The sequence below is a fragment of the Pituophis catenifer genome, unplaced genomic scaffold (assembly GCF_029215685.1).
Source record: "Pituophis catenifer annectens isolate HBS135680 unplaced genomic scaffold, rPitCat1.0.hap2 SCAF_1, whole genome shotgun sequence".
In the NCBI taxonomy this organism is placed as follows: Eukaryota; Metazoa; Chordata; class Lepidosauria; order Squamata; family Colubridae; genus Pituophis; species Pituophis catenifer.
The window spans coordinates 180,359,943-180,387,120 of NW_027256881.1; the positions used below are offsets into that span (position 1 = coordinate 180,359,943).

Here is a 27,178-nt window from a genome sequence, read left to right on the forward strand (position 1 = left end):
CTCAAACAGAGAAACAGAATGATCAAGGATGGGCAAAAAAGCAATGGAAGCAGGAACTATTTCTGACTTCCTGTTGACGTGACACAGCTGACTGCCCTCCAGCAACCGATGGTGGGACTAGTCTATCTGGCCTCTGGAGGTCTAGGGCAAGATGAGTTTTAGTTTTCTACCCACTTAGGAAGGTGAGGAGCGACTTAATTAAAAAGAAAGAATGGAACAAGATAGTACTGTAAAATCAAAGATATATATTTTTAAAGTCACTTTTGTGGACTTCTTTCTACCTGCTATCAGCTTAATTGGCTTAAAAGTTTTGATGAAACAAGCCAAGCATCAAAGGGAATTCCTGATGATTTTAGTTTAGTATTTGTGGGATAATTATCAGATATATATTAATGTGCTGAATATAATTTTAAATTTAACACACTGGAATTCTATGTTAAAGTATTTCTTTTAAACAGAAATGCTCTATTTTGCTACACTCAGGAGAGAATGACAGAAAGAAACATACAAAGCTAATTATTTTTCTACATATTTTCTCAGATGAAGCTTTATATTCATCATCCAAAAACCACTTCAAAAATCCAAAGGTATTACAAAAATTTGAAAACTGGCTGACTTGAAGCATCTCAGACAGGTTCAGTTACCATCAAAACGTATGTTCATTGGTTTCAGAGAATGTCTATGGAGATTTTCAGTCATCCAGATCAAGGTTGTCTCAAAGGTGCTTTTTCAAATGTCAACTGGACTATGTTTTTTCCTTGAGAAGCGAAACGCCTTCCTCAAGGAAAACACAGTCCAGTTGCCTTTTGAAAAAGCACCTTTGAGACTTTCAGAGAATGAGAGTTTACTACAAAATTCTGTTTACTTGTAAACCTTAATACTCTTATGTAGCATTACATGAAAGCATATATAGTATTGATACTGCTACAGTATTAAGTTGTTAATTCATAGTGTTCCTACGGTCAAAAGGAATGCCTTAATCCAGCATCATATATAAATTATAGCATGTCATCCTAGGACCATTTTGTTAAGCAAATATTTACATTTTCTGCTAAAAATAGGTATTGTCACACCTTACAATATTCACAAGGAATCCAGAGAGAGAAATAAAGCTTTCTTTAGAAGAAAAATAGCACCTTGTATAGTTTATATGCCATGCCAGGAAAGGTCACTCTCTGGTTTCTCAGCATTGGAACAGATAAGCTCCTCCTCCTCGATATGTACTCTACTGGTTAATAGTTGTTGAGGGTTTTTTAAAGTGTAATGTTGCACTTTATCCAACAATGGCCCACCAAAACCAATGAATTAAGCTCAGTCCTAGAAGCTCATACTCAGTTTAGCCCTTATATCGCCAGTGGGCACCGTTTCAATTTCTGCCCAGGCTGAATGAAGCATTCTTTCCTTGCTTTCCCAATCTTTCCAAAGCTTCCCTTCTTTCATCAACATCATTTTGTTTTTATGAAGCTGAACCATCAGTTGTTCCTTGTTACAAGTTTCCATGAATCTACAAAGGAATGCAGGAATGAAAGAACAGCCTGTTTTTTTTTTTTGCTGTTGCTTGGACTAGAGTTAGCATCAGAGCAACAATGATACTATAAGTGGAAAGTAGAAAAAGAAATGGTCTGCTTTAGGGTCAAAGGAGATCTGTGGGAAGGTGGTGGGGGAGTGAAGGCATCTACTGTATGTATGCATATATCTGGGAAAGCAATAGAATGACATAGAGACTAATGAGAAGGGAACAATTCTCAAGTCAGTGTTAAACTCCTGGCAACTGCCTGGACAAGTGCCTATAGTTTTCTTGGCAAGGTTATTTGGAAGTGGTCTTCTTCCAAGAACTAAGACAAAGCAAGCCTAACCCAAAGTCATTCAACTGGCTTCATGATTGTGAGTTTTGGTGGGACCAGAACTCATGATCTTCCAGTTTCTAGCCTACTGTCTTAAGGACTGAGGCAAGCTGGCTTTATTAAAAGATAAAACAACTTCAAACTAATAAGCGTAGCATTTTTAAAAGACGGAATCAAAGGCCTGGAAATTTGCTTATGATTTAAACAGAACATCTCCCAAAACATTGGCCATGTTGCTTGAAAGTTGTCTCCTTCCAGATTTCTACATTCATTCACTCTACATTCATTCTTTTTAGCAAGGCCCATGCTCCAAAAGCCAGCAATTCTTGATAGATTCCAAATACTAGGATATTGCCAAGAAGAAAAGCTATGCCTTTAACATGCTGTGAATGACTCAGGAGATATTCTAACAGTCCTGCTACTGTCAGTCACAAATGCCAGCATTTTACTACACTGGATGTCCACTTATAAAACAGTACTTATTTATTCTATAATCTAAAGGCTAGCCCCATAGCTCATCATTGGTGATGTTTCTATGATTACATTGCTTTTGCAATAATATTTCTAATGGCTCATTCATAGTCCTCAATCTGCACAATAAAAACACAATATCAATGATGTGCCTCAAATGATTCAGATTTCCAAAAGTATAACTCCCCTCCACCACTGCATTGCATACAAAGGCTGGTGCCTTATGACAGCCTTTTCTGGAGGACAGATGTATATTGGAATACCAAGAGAGAGTCGGGAACAGATTCCAAACAATTAACAGTGAAGAACCAGATAGAAAATGAGATATTGTACAACAAAGTTAGTGTTCTACGAAGCCCATGCCATTCATCTCATCAATCTTCTCATCTATCTTTCTGAATATCTGTTATCTTTGAATAGGTAATGTTTCTTTTGAGCTTGAAATTCTGTCCCAAACAATTAAACCAATCCCAAATATGCTATTCTTCTTCAACAAATATCATCTTATGAAAGCAATAGGAAAAATTTGGAGAACTTTTGACACATAGCAAAAGTCATTCAGCAGTATAAACCAGCCATGGGCGGAGCCAGAGCTTAAAATTGATGCATCCGCAATAAAACATGAGTGAGAAAAAGTGAGAAAATATTAGGTATCAGAGGATTGTACATCTTTTAACAGTATCCCATTCTATTTCTCTAGCATCCAAAGCACTATAGATAATACATTTCAAAGATTAACAGCAATTTGTGTCAGCTGATAGTTTGTGAAATAGAAGATGTAACTACAATTATGAGTAAAACCTTATCTTCTGTGCTTTTTCTCTTTGAATTCATATAAAATATTAAATATTGACACAAAAATCCAGAAGGGACTACAACTGTTTATGGTCACTTCCTCTATTTGTGGGCTGTCAAAATACAAACAATTCTTAAGGATGAAATTGCAAGCTCCTGGGGGGAAAAATACAGTTTCTGTAAAATAAAACTGTTGCAGATTTTAGAACAGGATGGAAAATATCTTGCCAGAAGACTTAGATGTAGATGATGTTAATCTTCTTAATCCTGTATCAACAAATCTGTGGACAAAAGAGAAAAATGCATCAACCAATTTTATTTGAGTTAGGAAGGTTGGGAAGAAAAGCCATGAAAGTTAATGCTATTGTCATCATCACTGTCATGGCTTTATTTATAGTCATAGAGACCCCAAAAAAAGGAAATCAAATACTGTAATATATAATTTTTTTAAAGGCCGCCCATCGCTGGCTATTGGGGGCGAATCACTGGCCCCCACGGAGAGGGCTCGCAACTTAAGCGTCCTCCTGGATACACGGCTGTCTTTAGAAGAGCATATGACGGCCGTGGCCAGGGGGGCTTTTTATCAGGTTCGCCTGATACGCCAGTTGCGTCCCTTTCTGGATCAGGACTCCCTACGCACGGTCACACAAGGACTCGTCACTTCCCACCTGGACTACTGCAATGCTCTCTGCATGGGGCTCCCCTTGGGGTGCACCCGGAGGCTGCAGTTGGTTCAGAATGCGGCTGCGCGGGGGATTATGGGAGCGACGTGGCGCTCACATATAACACCTCTCCTGCGCGAGCTGCACTGGCTTCCTGTGGTCTTCCGGGTGCGCTTCAAGGTGTTGGTGACCACCTTTAAAGCACTCCATGGCTTAGGGCCGGGGTATTTGCGAGACCGCTTTCTGCCACCAATAGCCTCCCACCGACCGGTTCGCACGCACAGAGAGGGCCTCCTCAGGGTGCCGTTGGCCAGGCAGTGCCGGCTGGCGACCCCCAGGGGGAGAGCCTTCTCTGTGGCAGCACCTGCCCTCTGGAATGACCTGCCCCCTGAGATACGCACGATATCAGACCTCCGGACTTTTCGTCGGGCCCTGAAGACGCACTTGTTCCATCTAGCTGGGCTGGCTTGATCCCATCCTCTCTGTTTTTTAATCGAATTTTGGGTTTAATTGGGTTGTTTTAAATTCGGGCCAAAATTTATTTAATTGTTTTTTAATTGTTTTTTAATTTTATATGCTATGTTTTATCCTGGCTGTACACCGCCCTGAGTCCCGCAGGAGAAGGGCAGTATAGAAATATAATAAAATAAATAAATAAATAAATAAATAAATAAATAAATAAATAAATAAATAAATAAATAAATAGGAGGTTCATAAGAGAAACAGAATGTCGAATTCAAATAAGTATTTTTTGAAAAATATTGCAACTGAAAAAGAATGTTGACTACTTTCAAAGGGTTGTTCCTCAAACATCTAACTATGACCTCATGCCTTCCGTTTTGACAGCTATCCCAGCAACTGAACACTTCCAACACTTGTTTTAGAAAGAAAGAGGGAAACATGTAAGTAAATCTCAGTAATTTCAGCATTTATTTAATAATACTCACCTTTATCTCTCCCAAAATACTGCTTTCAATTAACAGAAATATTTCAGCAGGAATCTATGGAAATATTTTTTTTTCAATTTCTACCCTCAAAACATAAATGAACATAAATTTATTTTATGCTCAAATTTATAAATTTGATAGAAGTTGAACATAAATTGTTTCAACTTCTACCCTCAAAACAACGCTAGAACAACTAGACACAAGTTTTTTCCCGAATGCCATCACTCTGCTAAACAACTAATTCGCATAACACTGTCAAATTATTTACTAAGACTATTACTATTATTCTTCTTATCCTTCCTATTACCTATCTCCTCCCACTTATGACTATAACCTTGTTGCTTGTAAATCTCTACGATTTATATTGTTTCCTAGTATGATTTGATTGCTTATTGCTTATAGTAACCTATGACTATCACTAAGTGTTGTATCTTATGATTCTTGATGAATGTATTTTTTTCTCTTATGTACTGAGAGCATATGCACCAAAGACAAATTCCTTGTGTGTCCTATCACGCTTGGCCAATAAAGAATTCTATTCTATTGTATTCTAAAAAGGTTTAAAATAAAATATACAATTTTGTTTCCTTCTTATGCTGTTTTCCTCACTTAAATTATAATTATTTATGTTATACAAAGTATTTTATATAAACAATAAACAGTATCATAAAAATATCTTTAGGTCTTCAACATATAGACTAGAAGACTGAAAACTGTATTTTAATCTTAAACTTTTAATCTCAAATTTCTGTAGGTTGTCAAACCTGCGAAAACTGTTGTTGAAGAGGCATTTCAAGGTGGGACCATGGGAAGAAAGAAGCAGCAAGGAAAAGAAAGATTCTACACCTTATCCTAAGATTTGCCAATTGGCAATCCTTGGCAAGAAGACTAACACCTACCCAGGAGAAGAAAACAGCACCCTGTGTCTTCCTATCTGCATTGGGAAGAATGCTATCTTAGTATTGGATGGGTCTGTCTCTCCAGAAAGCAAATATCGCAAATAATTGGGTAGGTGTTAGGTTGTAGTTGAGAGCAATACATGGAACTACTGAAGAAATGACTTAGAGGGAGAGAAAGATCTCTCTTCATGTTATACAGTCTTTGAGAAGGAAATGCATTGCCTTTGTAGCCAAACCTACATGATAATTCAGTTGGGAGGTAAGCAACAGACTCAAAGACACCTTAAATTTTATTAATGTTAAGATCCTTCAGAGGATTACAGCCTAAAACAGGAGTCCCAAATCATTACAGTATTGAAGAACAATGGAAGCCTGGATGAAGAGCAAGAATGGAACGGAACAGCTGGACTTCTAAATGTCTTATGACAACGCATTGTGAAAGATCTATGTATCACCTTTGAATGCAAATTTTGGAGACAAATGTCTACATGTTTATGCAAAAAAATGTAAATATTAACTGCTGCTAATCTCAGAGATAGAGTGTACTTTTGGAAATGAAATAAGGAATCCCACAAATTAGGTAACCATTTTCACTTGTTGGGAAATTCTTTACAAATGTACAACTTTGCAAATTAAATGAGAAAAAAAAAGTTAAAAATGAAACAGGCCAGCTCAAACTGAGTAAGTTATATATCCAAAGATGAGAGGCAGTGCTGAATATTAGTAAGAAAATAAAGGGAATTAAAATTATTAAAAGAGTAGGGATAGCCAGTTTAACTTGCATTTAACATTACTTAAATTTTGCACGTTCAGATCAAGTCACAACAAAAACTCAATTATTGTTTGACATAAGCATTTTTTAAAATATCTTCCATTTCTCCAATTAAATACGCACAAACATGTCAAGGGTGTATACAATTGCTTATGCTAGTGAAAATAATATATAAAGTACATATTGTTTGTGAAATACGTACTGCAAAAATGTATATGACAAAATTATAAACAATATGGTTATGTAGTTATATTAATGAGGAATCTGTATGATTTTGTATGGTTTTTTTAAACTTATCAAATTAATGTGAAAATGTGGCGCATCAAACTTAACACTGGACAAAGTGGAAACTGAAATTTTTGAACTCCTCAATTTGTGTCTGAAAGGATTAAACGTATTGCTCAAATAGTTGTGAATTAATACAATATTTTCCTTCTGGCCCACAAAAATGGACTTTTTTTTAAAACACCATGCACTTATGGAACATGGCTTCCACAAACAATGGATCTCCTATAAAATTGGGTAACATCATTTGAACCTTAAATATTACAATAAGCCTTGTATTTGAAGCCTCTTCAGCCTTCAAATACTACTGAATCAAATCACCCCAGGAACTCCCTCCTTGCTTTCCAAGAATTGGTGAGTACAGTCTTGGAAATATAATGTGTGAGAGTCATGTTTGGGTGCCTGGAAAAGTATTTCCCTCTACAAAGATAAAACGGCACCTGCATAAGGCTAGGTTACTATTGAATCTTCTGTTATTGATGCTATGGGGCGGTAAGATAGGAATTATGGATCTAAACTGTAGACAGAAGATTCATGAATGAGGCAATTTAGAAGCAAAGAATTCAGCTAAATGTTAAATCAGCTACCTACAATGCACATTTTAAAAAGTTCCATTAATATGGAACTGTAAAGGAATAACGCCATTAACAATGGCAGAAGGTCAGCGTAGGATAATAGTTCTGGACAATTAGAGTCAAACTGATGAAACTAAAACAGATGCTGTGGTACACTGTGTTCCACTCCGCATATTTGGAAAATTTGGTATTAAGAGTTGCATTTCCTCTTGGAATTGCAGAAAGAAAAGTTCTGTTTTGTACTATATCCACATCTCTTCCTCTGCCACCCATCGCTAATCCAATCATGGGGCATGTAAGTTGAAATCCAGGATTCGTAAAATATGTACATAGTTTATCCCCATTTGTCTTAGCTAGTGATAATAAACAATATGGTTTTATTTGTCTGCCTCCTTTCTCTCTTGAAAAAAAAAAAGTCCTTCATTTCTTTCACCAAAACTTGCTTGAACTATTTTCCTGATGGCCCTTCTGAGACGAAAAAAAGAGGTCACACATTTCTTGTTTGAGCATCACTCCAGGTACTGTGAAGATGGACTGTGCTATGACGAAAGGAAAAAAAAACAAAGGTAAGGATACACTGAGGCAAATTTACATGGGACAATAGCCATCTGCTGCCTTGGAGGACAAGTGTCCTGTACAATACTCTGTCCTTTGGCAGGGAACAATTTCTTAGTGAGTGCCTTGCCTGTTGCTTGAATAACCTCTAGTAAAAGCCACCATCATTTCCTCAAAACCTATTGGCTCAATAGTTTTTTCAGGCAATGTCACAAGATGTTATCATGGTCTTACTTATTTGCCTTCGGGGAAGTGAATGCTTTATATCCAATTGCAAAATGCTCTAAACATTCCAGAACTACCCAGACCCTCAAAATATTGTCTGTTCTTGATTTAGTGGCTGTAGAATGTGGTTCTTATAGCCTTTCATGGTTTCTTTCACTAGAGTTTTCTGGCGTTATGTTCTTAGTAAACAAGGCATGCCCAAACTGTATATGCTTGTTTGTGTTTATCTATTTTGATGCTTTTTTTCCTTTGAAAATCTGTTTTATTTGCTGACTACAGGCTGTAATAAAGTTGACCTCATTTATGTATGACTGTGTTTATGGTACCTTTCACCAAAAGGTATTGAAATAAATACGATCATTCTGATATCCTGAGAGTGGATAGGGAACAGAGATTTACATACCATTAGAAAGCTGGCTCAGTTCAGAGGGCAGGGGATTGAAGAACTGATGAAAAAGTGCCTGTTGTGCAGAAATCCTATTTTGTGGATGTACTTTTAGCATTCTTCCTGCCAAGTCTTCAGCCTCGGGCACCTTGATCAGCCTAGAAGACAAAAACAGGAAAATTAAATTCTAGGAATTCAAACTCTGCTGTTAGCTTTTGAAAAATATTAATTAATATGTAAGCCAGAATGAGAAGAATCCAAAGAAAAAGATAGGATAGGAAAGAGAGAAAGAAAAAGGAAGTTTACCCTTAAATTAGTATAAGTATTAAATATATATGGATAAATCAAGAAATTTCTAAATTCTTTTAAATTCAGAAGTAGTTATATTTAAGTGTTAAGATACATATTTAGATGTTCTCTCAGTGGAATTTATTTTCAAAATCATCAGTCTGGAAAAGAAATCATTATTTGTAAAACTAGACCAAAAGCAAAGTAATGCAATCCACCTCTCCTGCGCGAGCTGCATTGGCTTCTGGTGGTCTTCCGAGTGCGCTTCAAGGTGTTGGTTCTCATCTTCAAAGCGCTCCATGGCTTAGGACCCAGTTATTTACGAGACCACCTTCTGCCTCCGATAACCTCCCACCGGCCAACACGCTCCCACAGAGAGGGTCTCCTCAGGGTGCCGTCTGTCAGGCAATGTCGGCTGGCGACCCCCCGGGGAAGAGCCTTCTCTGTGGGGGCACCCGCCCTCTGGAATGAGCTGCCCCCAGGGATACGACTAATCCCGGACCTCCGGACCTTCCGCCGGGCCCTGAAGACTTTTTTATTTCAGCAAGCCAGGCTGGGTTAAAAAATTTTTTAATTGGGTGAATTTTATGGGTAACGGGGTTTTAAATTGGAGAAGCCTAAGATAATTTAATTTTGTTTTAATGTATTTTAATATTTGTATTGTGTGTTTTTAATTTTGGCTGTTCACCGCCCCGAGTCCTTCGGGAGAGGGGGCGGTATAAAAATTTAATAAATAAATAAAATAAATAAATAAATAAAATATTGCTGTTTCATTTAAAATTTGCATGGTTGAATGAGATTAGTATGACATATCTGCTTTTTTTAAAAAAAAAAAAAGTTAATAAAATGTTCAGCTTTATCCACAGTAATTATACAGGTGATTAAATAGCTTGGATAAAACTGAATTGTTGGTTTTGAGATTTATTGATTTTAAAAGATATGCTTATAAGAAGAAGGAAACATTGATATGTAATTTAGGAGGATGCAGAAAAAAGTAAAATTTTTAAATCACTATGCCAATCATTGTTAATTAATCAATTACTGGAGAACTTTCTGAAGAAAGTTCTCCAGAAGTTCACTCGACAAGTAATTACAATGTCTCATTTTGTAAGCATACCTGCACAGAACTTCTTATCCTTTTAGTAGCCACTAGGAAAGGTGGTGGCTATTTATTGATTTAAAACAGTTCCCAGGTTCCTTTAAGATTTAAGGTTTTTAAGGATATAAATAGATATAGGTGATGTGTATCTATATGTGGCAAAGCCTAATGTCAAATATCTTGGCATCTAGGAAGTGAACTAGAAGGAATGGAGGAAAAATACAGTAAAAGGAATGTATATTTAATAGTATATGTGTTAACAGCAGCCAGAGTTGTGTTTGGAAGGGCGAGGAGATCCTTACAGGAGAAAAGATAATAACAAAAATCTTAGAATGTGCAGAAATGAATAAACTAAATAATGAATAAACTTGAAATTAAAGAAAAGGAAGACACTGAATCTTTTGAGATATTGGATCTGTTCTATCAATGGTTAAATAAGAGAAACAGAAGTTAGAACTTCTAAAATTACAAGAGAAAGATTACTTTCACTATTAGGGTTCATTATTGTAACTTATTAATTTTGATTAGTATTAATAATTGATATGTATTAATATGATGAGGGAAAAACACTGTCATTACGTGATTACTACTAGAGATTATTATTATTATTATTACTATGATGAGTATTATTCAAAAGAATTGTAACCAGACAACACACTGTTTATATGGATATTGAGTATGTTGCTCTTTCTATTTATATTAAAAAAAATAAAAATATTTTTAAAAAAATAGAAGGAAGGGAGGAAGCAAGGAAACAAAACATTTGTCTTTTATAACTTTTAATGGGCTTCTTTCTTTCTTCAAAGAACCCAGTGGCTCATGGGAACTCAGCCTGCCGGATTTCTCCTCAACCCATCCCAGCAGGCATTTCACTTCGAAAGAGCTTCACCCTGCCTGGACTGGCTCTCTCTTCTTCTCTCACTACCCTTCCAACAAAAACATGCATATGGCTCTAACTACATTTGAAGTCTAAGTGGTGTGTGATTTTTTTTTCACAACTGAGGAAATAATCAAAGGAGCAGCGTATTTACAACTGAGAGCAAAATTCGAACTGTAGCTCAATTGCAATTGGAAAGTTAAGTATATAAGTGACACCAAGATACTTTAATATTAGCTCAACCCAAAGGGAAGTGAGGCAACTGCAGTGACGGAGAAATAAAATAGGACAGAATTGGGACAGGAACAGCACATCTCATGCCAGTATATTTTCCTGCCCAACCAGAATAGATGGAGACCTTGATGGCCCTTTCGCCAGACCTTGAAATTGTCATTTTGTAATGTCAGAATAATGGGAAAAATATTTACTCTAACACTTGATACAATCAGGGACAACTTAAGCTGATACGCAAAAGGAAGGAAACACCATGTGATTACATTGGCAAGAAAGCTGTTGCCAGGACATGCTTAATGCTGTGGTTAGGTGCAAGTTGGGACATAGCCTAAACTTCAGCTATAAAAAAAAGGCTTCAAAACAATATGGGATATTTTAAAGAAGAGGTATCTGGGATCTATGTCTTATCTAGTTCCACTCCACAATATTTATCTTTATTCATCTAGTGCTGAGTTTGTTTGTCAAGGTCAAAACCAATGGTGTTCTGAATCTTAGAAGCATCTGTGGGGAATTTGTGTATGGGTATTTGTTTTAGTGGCAGTGCTTTAATCTGACAGAAGGAAGTGTATAGTCCAGGGGTGTCAAACTCAAGGCCCAGGGGCCAGATCCAGCCTGCAGGGTACTTAGATCTGGCCCGCGAGGCCGCCCTGGAAACAACAAAGGACTGGCCTACGGAACCTCTGTCAGTGAAAACGAAGCTTGCGAGGGCTGTGTGCAGCCCTCCCAAGCTCCTTTTTTACTGACAGAGGGTTGCAAGTTGCCATCGCAGCCAAAAACGGAGCTTGTGAGGACCACGGGCAGCCTTCACAAGCTCCGTTTATGCTGGCAGAGGGTTGCAGGAGGCCGTCCCAGCCAAAAACAGAGCTCGGGAGCCCATTTTTGCTGGCAGAACTCTCAGGCCACCACAGGCGCCCCTGACACGAGTGATGTCGAGATGGCTATGCCCACCCTGGCTACCCCCACCCCGGGTTCCCAAGATCAAACACAACCCTGATGTGGCCCTCAATGAAATCAAGTTTGACACCCCTGATATAGTCAAAGCATTAAAGCATCAACAGTCTAACTAGCAGGCTTTTCATTTTTAGCTGCCTTCTGACTAGCAGAAGTCTACTTAGGGACTCTAAACAGAGCCACTGTCTTCTCAAAGGAAAGGCAGGTGGGATCTAGGAAGAGAGGAAGTTCCATTTATCTTAGGAAGTCTTTCCTGGAAGGTCTTAGAGGAAGCAAGGACCTCAAAAGAGAGAGGGGGGGAGGGAGGGAGAGAGAATTCTTAAGAAAATGTACAAACCTTAAAAACCCTGCAAGAACTAGAACCAGGAAGTAAATCTGGCAGGGAACATTTGTTTAGTGAAGAGAGGGATCCCATTTTGCTTTCAAGTGCCACATTTGGTTGAATATACTCCAGTTCATCTCCTTGTTTGATCCTTGTTTATATATTATTATGCTAGCTTTGGTCTGCAATTCTCACCCTGAGGTAACATGAAATTAGTCTCTCATATCCTCACTTTGTTGCTTTCATTAAAATAACATCCCTTTTAGGCAACTCATGGATGTAATGATAATTATAAGTATCAACGCCTTTCTTGGAAATTGGCACTCTTATATATATATTTTTGTTAGGTTTGAAGATTATTACTATTATTTTGGATTTATCTTAGATTAAGCACAAAGAATACACTGACTTTAAGGGACCATTTGATGATTGTAGATAGCTTACCTGTTACAGATCATCTGAAGCCCCTGAGGCCAACTGCCAAGGAATCTGTCTGGAAAATTAATATGCAATCACAGGGTTAAACACAACCAATTCGAGGCATATATACTTGGAGTTCCTGTTCCTGTCCTTATATTTATCATGGCTGTACTATAGAACTGTTAGCCTGCTTGGTAGAGAATGCTGGCACAAATGTTTGAATCTGATTTTAACAGAGCAAACATACTGCAATCAATTAGATGAGTGCCTCCAGACAGGAGGGTCCTAGCACAGTTAATCACCAGACATTATGCAGTCTGTTTCTTCCTAACAACGGTGTCTGCCTAAAGAAAAAGGAAGAAAATGGTGGGAAAACATAGTGAAAAATCAAGATGTTTAGAAACCAATCCCCCGCCCCCCATAAATTTCCATGAAGGAGTCAGTCTCCTAATAAAAAAGTCTAGTTTGAAAGACTTCCAAATTCTACAAAGCAAATAGAGTCTTTGCCCAAGGGTCCCATCCCCTCCCATCTTCCCAGGGTCTTCAAAGCAAGAATTTCCAAGGACAGGCATTCCAGATATTAGAACATTCCCCAAAGGGTGCTGGGCAGCAGAGGCTGGGCATATGAAAAGAGGTGCTCCTTGCTATGACTGTAGCTGGCCTAGTAGATAGGACATTTTTAAAAATGCAAAAAATTACCTTCTGCTCCTTTCAAGGATCCATGAAAAGGCAGAAATAATGTCACTCTAGTTCATTTTACCCTGATGGTCTGTGACTAGCAGGAAGTTTGAGATTTGGTATAATGACCAAATACTAAAACTGTTTATGTAGCCAATCATTTGAGTTAATAAAAGCGAACCTAAGCTTCTTTTTTAATTTAGAACCTATATCCTTATAACTCTGATTGTGGTGAATCCAAGCAAATGGATACTTAAACCATTTAGTATTTATTATGTGAAATCCTCTTCCAATCAGAAGAGCTGCTAAAACCCTTGCATATCCTCAAACACAATGGGATTTCTGGCCCTATTGGAAAAGTGAGTTGAATTTTATATAGCTTGACCAACTCCTGGAATAAAGGAGGAAGTTCTACTTTAATAGCAATAAAGCTAAAAAGGACATAACTTTGTTTCATCCAGGGGTCTGGGGATTTTATTTATTGGTTTGATTTGTATGGCCACCAATCTCACCTAAGTGACATTGGACTCATGACAAAAACAACAATCCAATAAAAACAAGTTAAAAACCAAGTTATAGTAAAACATCAATGACCACTAAAAAAAAAAACAACCCATGGTCCAGCAAAATCAGTCAAACACAATCATGTAGAGACGAGATAAAGGTCAGGTCATGGGGTCATAGAAGACAGTACAGAAGGGCATTCTTGTACCCCAGTCAGGTGTAAATGCCTTAGCCAAATCTTCTCCTAGTTTGCTTTGTCTCTTCAGAAGACTTACAGTAACTGTTCTACTTTGTGAAAAGTGACATCTGAAATCAGTGAAATAGTTTACCTATAGAAATTGTAAATTCTCAATCTCTGGAGGCTGGAGGGCCACCATCTCACAAATATTTAATTGGTTTCCCTATGTATTTCAGAGGGTTGAAGATCCTTGGGTTCTCTTTCAATTCTATTGTTCTGTGATTGTTTCATATGTGTTTTATTCCTCCAATCAAAGATTACATGCTCAACATTACATTAATCAGATATCAATATATCAATAGGTTGTCCCTCTCTTCTTTGTGACAGCCTATCAAATATTGGAAGGATAGCAATCATATCATCTCTACTCCTTCTTTTTGTTAGATTGGACATATCCAGTTGCTGCAACCATTTTTCGTGTGTTTCAGCATCCAGCCCCCCAAAAGCAGATTGTCTTTAAAAAATGAATTGTCAATTTGTGCTATGTAAGATCCAGACATCTTCCATCAGAATTATGTTATTGCCTTTCCATAATGATCCAAATCATATTTTTAATCTGGCATGATAATATTTTAAATTGATTTGTTTTATTGTTGCTTCAGTGCTAACTTACAATTTATAAGTACAAATTTACTCTCAACACTGTGAAAAATACATTTCAAACAATGGGTATCTATTGACTATATGATTATAATCTATTTCAGATGAAGCACTTTCTCAGTTAGAATTCAGAAAGTTTTGTGGGCTTTGGGAGTCCAACCAATGTCTTTCATTTATTGTAATTTTCTCTTTGATTTTCTTCATTGTTTAATTAGAAGCAACATTAAGAAGGAAAGGACAGAATAGTTAATAAATGCCTTGAACTGGTAGCTTTCGGAGTGCCATTTAAAAACATCAAAAATTACCAAATAGCAACTAAATTGCATTACAAACCTACAATATTTTGCTAAATTATAAAAAAACAGTTGTTAATTAACTAGTATTCCCTCTAGAGTCACATTTTTTAAAAAAAGCATATGAGGAGACTTTTTATTAGCACTGCTTCACTACTGTCCTTCCCACAGCAAGGATTTCTCTGGGTTTGTGATATTTTTCCTTAAAAAAACAGCAGGGAATTGATGAGTGGTTTGAGGCTTTGCCCTCCCCCTGCCCTTCTCCCACTCCCCCGGGGAATCTCATTCAAAGCAGTCAACCTAATTCCCCAACCCCCAATTACTATGTCAGGGCAGGCAGGATGGGGCACAAACTCTAGTCTGCTGAGGAAGCCAGCACATTCCCATTTCACGCCACTATGATTAATGAATCTTGGCTAATGGTGTGAAAGTTTCCCCACCATTACAAAACCAGCCAGCCTGTGAAAATGAGGGATGTTTAGTTTTCAAGCAGGGGAGGGAAACCAGGGCCTCTGAAGCTCATCTGAGCAACATCCTCCTCTTTGAAGAGACATTACTATGCTCTGCTAGACCTGAAAAACTTAGACTGAAAGTGCTTCCCCCACTTGCCCTCCTGACTTTCACACAGACTCTGTCCCTTCTCCCAGGATGCAGAGGAGGGAGTTCATGTTTCAGGGTTTTTATATTTCACATTTCTTTGCATTGGCGTTGATCACTGCTTCCCTATAACACAACACTTGGGTCATGCTGTTCTGAAAGACATCTCATGAGACAATATTAAATAGAAAGGAAAGGAAGGCTCCTTTAAAAAAAAATGCCCACATCCCACTAAGAGACAACTGGCCCTTTGAAGTTCTAGAGTTAAAGTTTCCCACAGGATGGATGGGAAGGAAAGGCCTATCTATCCCTCTCTGCTTCCTTTCTTCTCACTGATTCTGGGCAGAATTATAGGAAGGGAATGGGGAAGCAAGAAGACTCTCACGATTGAAGGCAAATATACGTATCCCAGGATAATGTTGCAGGATCCAATCTGGGTCGGTGTACCCATTCTGGTGGAGAGAAGTTCCCTGAGGATGGGCTCCAGAATGAGCCCAAAAATTCGGGAGACTAAACCTCTGGTCCCGGTGACCAACCCAGATTGGATCCTGCAAGAAGACCGTTTTCCCATTACCCCCAGCAACCTGTTTGCAGCAGGGGTGAAATCTAAAAATTTTCACTACCGGTTCTGTGGGCGTGGCTTAATTAGTGGGTGGGGCTTGTTGGTCAGGTGACTGGGTGGGCGTGGCTTGTTGGTCAGGTGGGCAAGGCCAAGTCGACATCAATTTGTTGCCCTTTTTTAACCTACAAGACACAACACAACACAACTGGCTCACCCACAAGGTAAAAGCAGCTGTGCTAGACCCAAAATGGCCTCTGCAGCCAGCAGGAACCTCACACAGCCACAAAAAGCCCAAAAACAACTTTCACACTTTACACACACACAACACAACACAACAGGCTCACCCACAATGTAAAAGCAGCTGTGCTAGACCCAAAATGGCCCCTGCAACAAGCAGGAACCTCACACAGCCACAAAAAGCCCAAAAAACCAACTTTCACACTTTACACACACACACACACAACACAACACAACACAACACAACACAACAGGCTCACCCACCATGTAAAAGCAGCTGTGCTAGACCCAAAATGGCCCTGCAACAAACAGGAACCTCACACAGCCACAAAAAAATTATTTTATTTTATTTTTATTTTTATATAAAAGCAGCTAAATTTAAAACTTCCTAAACTTTAAATGGCTAGGTCTAAAAAAAGAATAACTTAAAAAAAACCCCAATTAACTATTTTTTTAAAGCTCCCAAGGGGGAAAAAAACTTACAGGCAGGCAGGCAGGGAGATAGAACTACTCACCGATGAGCTTGATTGCAGGCAGGGAGATTCAGTTGCTTGCTGATGCAATGGATTGCAGGGATTACAGCAAGCGAAGCAAGGCAGGCGTTGCGAACAGCAGCTAAGGTAAGCAAGCTGGGGTGGGAAGGGATTTTTGCTACCGGTTCTTCGAACTGCCCGCCGCCATCGCTACCTACTCGCCCGAGCCAGTCTGAACCGGGAGCATTTCACCCCTGGTTTGCAGACTATTGCATTCCTCATGGAGGAAGGCAGCCCCTGTGAGCATGTTCATTGCACATGGAAATGGGGAAAGTGATCAAATGATAATGAACTTTCACAGCAGCAGCACATCCATGCATCAGCAAATAGGCTGAAGACATATAACATTCTTATATACTGGTATGAAATCATACCTGACTTGTAGTGGCAAAGTTTGGAAACTCCTGGCCATGTTTCTTCAGTTGGGAACCCCAATACCTTTCAAATGAGAAACAAAACTGAATGTATTTTCTAAAAACCTTTTTGTAGTCTTGATCCTAGTTTTCAATGAGTCATCTGAAAAGAGGCCCAGCAAGCTTTGCTTTCCAAGAAAGAAGGAAATAAGTACTGTACAAAGCTCTCATATTTATCATTGGTTGCAGCTGTCAGAATGGTCAGCCAAAGTGCTCTTCCAAGAAATCAAGGTTGTGTCTCTACAAGAGAAGGCATTCAGAAGCTGCAGACTGTCAGAAGGGGAGAGATCTCACTGCTTTGAAGTGAAAGGGAAAAGTCAGTAAGCAGATCTTCTGACAGGTGTTCAAAACTTCATTTCAAAGCATTGCTTGAAGTCATTGTGGTCTTAGTACCTCTGAAACTTAATTTGAAGGCTCAAGTCCTAGGACTTGTTCGTCGAGCAAATAAATCCATGCCAATTAAGATAAAATACCTCAAAGCAAGCATTTAGCTATGGATTGAATTAAGAACCCAAAAGGAGTTCTCCTGCATAATGGTGGTTTTTAAAATTGCAGCCAATGTATGTCTGGTTTTTTACATGCTCAGAAAACTGAATACAATGAATTTATTTATTATGTATCAAGGCATCTCCTTTTAGCTTTTTGTATTTTGAAGATCAAACACACAAAAAGTGAAACTCCTTTTTTTCCCTCTCTTGTTGAATTTTTATATTCATTTTATAAGAAATTCACAAAGCAAAGGAAGAGACAGAAAGATACTTCTGAGCATCTAACAATGCTACACATCCAGATCTGTATTGATAAGGTAACATTTTGAAGTGCTGATGGTTTTACTATGAATTTCTCATATATATGATTGTACTCACTATCCAGATTTTCTCTAATTGGTCAAAGATATTGCTAACATCTGGAAACAGTGGTTGACCATGAAGCATCTCCACAAATATGCAGCCTGCACTCCTGGAGAAAAATAATATTAAGTCACTTAGCCATCTAGTTCTGTTTTTATACATATTACAAATATGTCTAATCTAAATAAAAAAAAAACAATATAAAGTATAATTTTCGTCATGCTTTCTACTAGCAACGTATTTTAGAAAATGCTTTCATTTTTTATGACAAAATTTACATATGGTAGCAGATACTTGAAATATTGATTCAAAAAAGAAAAATATTGGGGAATTTGTGTAAGAGACAAAGTAAACTAGAATCAAACATATTTTAAAGCATAAATTAAGGCAGTTGCATTAAAGCATATAATAGAGAAAACTAGATGCAAAATTCTGCATATTAAAGTAAATTGCATACAATTTATTATGGACTTTCCAGAAGGTTCATCTTTCTCTCCTAAAAGAAAGAAAGAATCCATGAGAAACTACCACTCTGAAACTGGATTGGATTTACATTGAATCCAACATTCCTAACTAAATGAGCAACATTTAATCTAAATACGTATGCTCATACACTCAAAAATGTATAAGGCTAATCTAGCATGCTTGAGGCTGTGTATACGATAAATAGCTAATATCCAGATCAGGAGTTAAATAGAGCAGAGCTTCTGCAGTCCATCAGATTGTTTCCTTAATTCCTTCAATTATGAGGTGGCTCTTAAGCTCAGCCTGCAGCTAATGCCCTAGGCTCCATTCTTGATATAACATACAAAAGCTCAGGTAGCACAATATTGTCACAACTACTACAATATGAGAAACACTAAGATCTGAACTGCATATCATACTGCCTAAATATCAAGATCTCTGATAAAAGAGAAGGAGAAACCAAGTTTAGGAGGAAGAAGAAAGTAAAAGTTGCAGTTTTAGCTTTTATTAGGAATAGGCAAAATTATATCTTTCAGATATTTTGCACTCTTGTTATTAACATAATGACTGTGGCTGACTAGAGTTGAAGTTCCTTACACCATAAACTCCTCCAGGCCATAATAAATTGCTCTGCTATAATAATTAGTTTTAATTCTTCCCACATACTTTCTTAAACACATCAGAAGACTTAAGGGCTGTCATACACCATTCATTACATGTTTAACCACCCCTAAATTCATGACAATTTAAGGGCTGTCATACACCATTCATTTCCCTCCCTCTTGGCATAGCAGCTCTGGATTATTGCAAGATCAAATCTGGGTCAGTCACCAGGACCAGAGATTTAATCCGAGCTTCTATGGGTAGTACTTGTTTTCTATCAACATTAGAACATACACACACACACAGTGCAAGACATTTGAACTGGGAACGACTCTACATGTCAGTCATGATCATAATTTAGCTAGAGACATAGAATAGTGATCAGAATGGCTGCAGACCAGGATTTTTTAAACTGATGCTAGTAATTTGGGGATTCTACAGGGAATAGTGCTTTTCACCCCATCAAATAATATACTTGTTTTAAGTAAAGTTGTAACTTAATGAGATGAAATATTTCAAACTATGACATTTGTCTTTATCACTTCATAAAGATCTAGTTCTCTATCAAATCAATAAAGTTTCTAGGAATTCTGTAACAATTAGGAGATCAGAAGAGCTAATCATAATCAAACTGTATGAAGTAGGGATTATAGAATTGCTTATGGAATTCTTTGGATTTAGTTTCATTTTTCTCCTAAAGTGCTCTAGTTACCACTTGGCAAGCAGTCTACTCTATAATAGACTACTCAAATTAAAACATGTCATTTCATTTGGGGGACACAATTGATATTAAATATTTAAATCTTTTAGTAATTGAGGGTTCAGAGGGGGAAAAAAATAAATTTAATTTCCAACTCAAGCCCATGTAATTTTTGATAATCAGAGTATGCTGTTCTTCATGGCATTATTCCATATTTTAAAATGCTCTTATTGTGTGGATGAGTGTGTTGAGCTTCATTTCCTTCCTCTTAATGGTTCAAACTTGTTCTCACCAAATATCCACATCTGATGAATAATCAGTGGCTCCAAGCAGAACATCAGGAGGACGATAGCCAAGTGTCACCACCTCAGCAGAGTATGTTTGGTTGGGGAGAGATTTAGCACGAGCAAGACCTGACAAGGAAGAGGAAAAAAAATCAGGATTTTTAAATCAGTCAGTTATCATTTTGACCCATTGTCTATACCAGGGGTATCAAACTCAAGACCTCGGGGCCGGATTCAGCCCACAGTGTGCTTAGATCTGGCCAGTGGGCCCACCCTGGAAACAGAAAAGGACTGGCCTGTGGTGCCTCTGCCAGCGAAAAGGGAGCTCGGGAGGGCCATGTGCAGCCCTCCCGGGCTCCATTTTCACTGGCAGTGGGCTGCAGAAGGTTGTTGCAGCCCAAAATGGAGCCTCAATGAGTGACATCAAGCTGGCCATGCCCCCCTGCCCCCCAAGGTCGAATACAACCCTGATGCTGCCCTCAATGAAATCAAGTTTGACACCCCTGTCTATACAATAAATTGCAGGGCACAAATCACAGAGATATTGTATTACAATTATTTTGCATCTTTTTGTTGTGAATAATCTAAAGTAACTATCCAACTATATACTGGTAATGCAGTTGCTTTTTCATATAGTTCTTGGTTTCTAACATTAATTACTCCAAATTTCTAAATTGACATCTATTTAGCCTGAGCTGAATTAAAGGCAGAAGCTGTTCTTTGGCTCTGAATTTATATACCCAAGAAACTCATCTACTGAATAACTGTCTGATGGGGACCAGGTTATGATGACTCACCAAAATCAGCTAATTTAAGCTCTCCATAGCAATTTAGGAGCAAATTCTGAGGTTTCAGATCTCGATGAAGGATATGGCACTTATGAATGTGAGCCAATCCTCTCAGAAGCTGGAACATGAAAAGCTGGAAACAAAAGGGAAAACAGAGCCACGGTTGTGTAAGATAGTGTCTTAAACTTCCAGGGCAAAGAAAGGGAATGAAAGAATGAATAAAATGACTCTTCCTTATAAGTTAGTTACGTGTTTAAAACCCACAACACATGTTCCTAGAAAGATAACTATTCTCTTGCTGGTAGAAGTGCTGGATGAAGAGATTTATTTGCTTTTATTTTTATTTTCCTCCATAGTCAAACAGAAACCAGGATTCCCCAAGAGAAGAGTAATAAAAGCAACTTGGGGTAATGGACAGAATAGAATATTGAGGAAAAACAATCTGGAATAGGATGTCAGAATGTTGCAATAAAGCTTTTTGAAAAGTGTGAAAAGTTAAAATGCAAAAAGAAATTGTAAAATTAATTAGCTCAACCTTAGGGGAAAAAACTATTTTGGACTGTTTTATTTTGTTTATTAGATTTATATCCATCTTTCACTCAAGAGCTAAAGAAAGGTGATGTAAGTTACAACAACCCAACAGAATAGCTTAACTTCAGGGTGTTTGGGGGAGTGATATTAGAAGTGGAAGCAGTTTGCCTAGCAGAGGTCTCTCATGCCTAGGGTTGCCAGGTCTGCTTCCAAAAAATAGCGGACGAGCCGGGGGGGGGGGGTTAAGTAGTAAAAAAAATGTTTACAATTAAATTATATATTTTCTTACAAACATTTTAACACGTATTAAAATAATCACTTCAAAACTTTACTTAAAATTCAAAACATCAAATATATTATAATAATATGTAAAATATTAAATTACATTTTACTTTGCTGTCGTGTGTATTTTTTATTTGACTGCGCAGCTTTGATCAATTCTTTGTGTTTAAGGAATAATTCTTTAATTTCAGTACAACGTTGAGAAAAATTAAAAAATATACAAAGTTCACTTCGAACTGATGGTGCAAGCAGTCGGTTACGTTCGTCAGTCCACAAATTTCCCATGATGCTGAAAATTCGTTCAACGTTTGCATTTGATACCAGAATTGATGCACAATACTGGAACAGTTTCAGTAAACTCGGAGCTGGCTCTTTCTTGAAAAAGTACGTCCACTTATCAAGGGATGAATCGCCCTGCAGATGAACATAAACTTCTTCTAAGGCAGAAATTTCATCGAAGAGAGTGTTGGGTAGAAGTTCTTCTTGCCATGGTGATAATAACCAGATGTTCGTCATTTCTTCTAAAGTTGGAGGATTATTGCAATCAATTAGATTGAAACAACTTAGCGTCTCATATACTGAATTGGTGAAATTATACCACTTTTCTAGGTACGCAATGGCTCTTTGATACATGTTGATGGCTTCTTTCTTGAACTTTTGCATGGCATTCTCAGGCAAATGTTTTTTATGTAAGGCAAATAAAACTTTCACTCCAAAAAACCGCTCATCGTATTTTTTGTCTCATTCTAACTTATGAAAAAAAAGACAAAACACGATTCTCCTATCCTTATTCTCTTAGACTGTACAGCTTTAGATTACGTACCATTTCATCATAAAGCTTTTGAATAAAAAAAATGTCCACTATTTTGTGAAAAAAAAATAGTGAACATAATGTGAAAAAAGCAGACTGTCCGCTCAAATAGTGGACACCTGGCAAACCTACTCACCTATTTCCACCCTTATATCCCAAAGGCCTCAAATGGGGAAAAACAATTCAGAGAAATCTTTTCCAATGATGGCAAGCATCAGTAGATGCCCCAGAATTTGTCTGAAGGCTCCAAGTCTCACCAAAGGGATGCTAGAATAATGTGAGGCTTGCTAAAATCATAGAAAGAATTTAGAAGGCTAAATAAGATAGCTGGGAATCATCTGATCAGTTTCCCTCCTGGTAAAGGGATTTTGGTTGGTTATGGCTACTTTGGGAGTTGTTTCAAGATGTAGGACTCCCTATATGGCAAATGGCAAAATGCATCCATTTGTGAGCATTCTTTTCATGCTTTAAAAATCCCACTCTCTTTCAAAAGATTTGGCTGTGTTCTTTTGTCTCTGTTTGGTAACTGAATGATGTCTTAGTTTCTTCTATTTCTATATTCAACTCCAAGATAATTTGGGTTGCTAATTACTTGACTGCCACAGAATAAAACAAACACTACTTTCCTGATATTAATTCAAGCTATTGAAAGCAAAATTCTGCAGGGCTTTAATATGTAGATTTTTGTAAAAAAAAAAAAAAAAAAAGGTGAGGGATAGAAGAGAAATGTAAAAAGGGGGATTCTAATGAATGTCAGATGCTAAAGTATTCATGCAAAACTACAGGATATATTACATGAATATTTCACAAGTACTGTAACTGTTATAAAACAGGAATTGTGGAGATCTGATAACAAGGAGGAAAGAGTTAAAAAAACATTTTTCTTTATGAATTGAATTTTCATCCCAATTCAATCTCATGTGGGTTCTGTTTAAGAACAACTAAAGAAGCATATTAAAAGTGATATGAAGGGCTTATGATGCCTTGTTTTATAAGCATATTAGGATGCCTGGGGATTTTCCTAAATAAATACAAAAGGAAAAAAAGTCTGAGAAATCTGATGCAAAAGAAAAAGCAGGGTTTGGGGCTAGCTCCCTCCCTGGGAGGGAGAGGGAGAGGGAGAGGGAGACGGAGACGGAGAGGGAGAGGGAGAGGGAGAGGGAGAGAGAGAGAGAGAGAGAGAGAAAGAGAAAGAGAGAAAGAGAGAGAGAGAGAGAGAGAGAGAGAGAGAAGTTGGGTCAATCCAATTATTAGATAGATTTCAACATCAGGGATACCTTTTTATGTAATAGTAATAGTATTTTTATCAGATATAGAAAAGTGCAATTTTTTTGAAGACCTTTTTGATATATTTGTAAGTATTCAGTGGGGTGGAATTTTTTTTTTAATGTTTCATGTTAGTTGTCAATAATGTTGACAATAATGTTTCATGTTAGTTGTCAATAATGTATTTGATATTTAGGGGGGTTGTACACATGTTTTTTGTTTTTCTTGTTGATATCAAATGTTTGTTAGTTTGTTTTCTTTTTCTTTCTTTTTCTTTGTTTTGTATTTTATCCTTGAAACTAAAGAATAAATAATAGAATAAGAAAAGGATGTTCTCCCACCTGCCATGAAACTTCACCACTAGTTTGCCAGTTCACGGAAATCAGCTGTGTTTGTACTTAGTAAGAAAGAAACATGTAAACATGGAGGGTGTGGAAAAGGCACAGATTATTTACAGATGTTTGTGCAGGGGGTGCAGGTGGACTGATGAGGAATACTTTGAGCAGTGGTGTGTGTTAGATTGGCACAGAGAAAGAATACGCGAGCAGCGAGTGGTCCGTTCAGCACTTTATTCAGAGAAAAACAGGACAGCCGACTGTGCTGCCGGGCTCGCCTTATAAAGGGAGTCGGCAGGCAAGCCGGCCAATGACAGATCTTCAAATCTCCCGCCGGTAGACTAGCCAATCCGACAGGGATGCCCATATACGGACATAACACCCCTCCCCTCCTAATTCCTAGTCCGTCTCTCCAATGGCCACATACGTGACGTAGTCGCGCAGTTAGGCGGGGCGCCTCCCCGTCCTATCTGATCTGCGCAGATCACTTCTTGCCTCGCTATCGACCCGTGCAGACGAGGCTCTTATCTCTCCCGGTTCCCATCTTGGAACCGTCTGGAACTCGGCCATCGAGTGTGCAGGCTCCGGCCCAGCACCTCCGGCTGGGTTCTCAGGACTCCACAGTGGCCCCGGGGAATGATGCCTTGGCCCCTGCAACTCGCCGCTGATCAGGACTGGACGCCAGGAACCCGGTAAGTCGATGGTTCTTTTCCCTTCACTCTGTGGCTGGTTTTCAGCGCTAGAGGCGTCCACTGTCATCCAGGTCCTTGGTCTCGGTTGTCGCTGCAGCCGTCATGATTGTTGTTGGGGGTCCTCGCGTTCCAGTGGTGGTAGCTGGCCTGCTCCACCGGTTTGGAGCGGCCCGACCTTGCCGGGGTGTCGGAGGTCTCCCTCGTCTGGGTGTTGTAGGCCTACCTCATCTGGGTGTGGTAGGTCTACCTGGCGGGGTGTTGTAGGGCCATCTCGTCGGGGTGGCACAGGCCTACCTCATCTGGTTGTGGTAAGCCTACCCCGTCGGGGTCGCGCAGGCCTATCTCATCTGGGTGGTGTAGGCCTATCTCGTCTGGGTGTGGTAGGTCTACCTGGATGGGGTGTTGTAGGCCCACCTCGTCGGGGTGGCGTAGGCCTACCTCGTCTGGTTGTGGTAAGCCTATCTCGTCGGGGTGGTGCAAGCCTACCTCGTCGGGGTGGTATAGACCTACCTCGTCAGACTGGGTTTTGCCGTTTCCGCCGCTTTCCCTCCACATTTTCCGGATCTGCCTGTCTCCCAGCTCCACTTGGTACGACCTCGGGCCCGTTGTTCTGCTGATCACTCCCTTCAGCCACTTCGGAGGCTCGCAGAAGTTGAGAGCATAGACCGGGTCTCCCACGGTGAAGGTGCACGGCGGCCAGGTTCCGCTCGCTGGTTCTTGGGGGTTGTACGGGGGGTGTAGCCGGTCCAATGGTGTCCTCAGCTTCCTCCCCATGAGTAATTCGGCTGGACTTCTGTGTGTGGTGGCGTGCGGGGTGATATGCTGTGTGAAAAGGAATTTATCGATCCTCTTCTGCCAATCCCCGGTGCCCATCTTGGTGAGGGCTTCCTTGGTGAGCCTCACCATCCTCTCAACTTGTCCATTTCCAGCCGGCCTGTATGATGCAATGAGGGCATGGCAGATGCCCAACTTGGCCAGGAACAATTCCATCGGCTTGGCGGTGAGCTGTGGCCCGTTGTCCAACACCAGGATGTCCGGAATGCCATGGGTGGCAAAGAGTCTGCGCAGGGCCCGGACGGTTGCCTCGGTGGTGATGGTGGGCATTTGGATGACCTCCAGCCACTTGGAGAATGCATCCACTACGATGAGGAGGTATTTGCCTGCCATAGGCCCCGCAAAGTCAATGGGAATGCGGGACCAGGGGACACTAGGCGTCTCCCATTCTGTGGGTTGGGCTTGTGCTGGTGCTGGTCTGACCTCCTGGCACGGGGCGCATCTGGATACCCAATGTTCAATGTCCTTGTCCATGGTGGGCCACCAGACGTAGCTTCTGGCCAGCGCCTTCATCTTCACGATGCCCGGGTGCCCAATGTGAAGGCTCTCCAGGGTCCTCTTCTGCAGCGGTCGTGGTATCACTACTCTGTCGCCCCAGAGTAGGCAGCCCTTCATAGTTGAGAGTTCTTGCTGATTTCTTAAGAAAGGGCTGAACTCTTCGCCCACTTTTTCTGTTGGCCAACCCCTCAGGACCCAGGACATGACTTGCCTGAGGGTCTTTTCCTTCTTCGTGTGGGCTGGCATGTCAGTGGAAGATACTGGGCACTGCAGGTCTCTGTCGATTGGAAAAGGACGAGGGTGGGTGCGGGGTCTTCCACCGGTTCCTGCATTGGGCACCTACTGAGGGCATCCGCATTACTGATGGCTTTACCGGGTCTGTGTGTGAGAGTGTACGAATACCCGGCGAGGAAAATGGCCCAGCGCGTCATCCTGGGTGACATATATGTCAGTGTTGGTTTGTCGCCTGCAAATAGCCTGAGGAGGGGCTTATGGTCAGTGATGATTTCGAATGCCCTCCGGTAGAGGTATTCGTGGAAGCGCTTGATGCCAGCCACGATGGCCAAGACTTCCTTATCCAGCTGGCTGTAGTTGCGCTCAGCTGCCGCCAGGGTCTTAGAGAAGAAGGCGATGGGGGCTTCCGTGTTGTTGGGCAGTCGGTGGCTGAGGACAGCCCCGACTCCATATAGAGACACATCGCAGGTCAATACCAGCGGAAGCGTCTCGTGATACTGTATCAGCACGCTGTCCGAGGATAGGAGCCCCTTGACATTCTTGAAAGCGGTTTCTTCGGCTCTACCCCACTTCCAAGGGGCCGCTTTTCCCAGAAGGCGATGGAGTGGCTCAGCAATCGTGGCTTTCTGTTTAAGGAAAACGCTATAGAAATTTAGCAATCCTAAGAAAGCCTGAAGCTCTGGCTTGTTTTTGGGGGCCGGAGCTTCATGAATTGCCTTGACCTTAGATTTGGTGGGGTGTAT

At 39.6% G+C, this 27,178-nt stretch overlaps 1 protein-coding gene across 1 annotated transcript in view; it reads right to left on the reverse strand.

Annotated features, from left to right (window-relative positions):
- Positions 1–7,571: 7,571 nt before the first annotated feature.
- Positions 7,572–27,178, reverse strand: part of CDK15 (cyclin dependent kinase 15) — a 31,092-nt gene continuing 11,485 nt past the window's right edge. The window contains exons 6-12 of the mRNA XM_070956813.1: positions 20,962–21,085; positions 20,173–20,293; positions 18,128–18,221; positions 17,223–17,286; positions 12,631–12,679; positions 8,434–8,573; positions 7,572–7,789 (exon numbers count right to left, since the gene is read on the reverse strand). Of these exons, the coding sequence (XP_070812914.1) occupies positions 7,680–7,789; positions 8,434–8,573; positions 12,631–12,679; positions 17,223–17,286; positions 18,128–18,221; positions 20,173–20,293; positions 20,962–21,085 (702 nt within the window). The 3' untranslated portion in view covers positions 7,572–7,679. The remainder of the gene's footprint in view (positions 7,790–8,433; positions 8,574–12,630; positions 12,680–17,222; positions 17,287–18,127; positions 18,222–20,172; positions 20,294–20,961; positions 21,086–27,178) is intronic.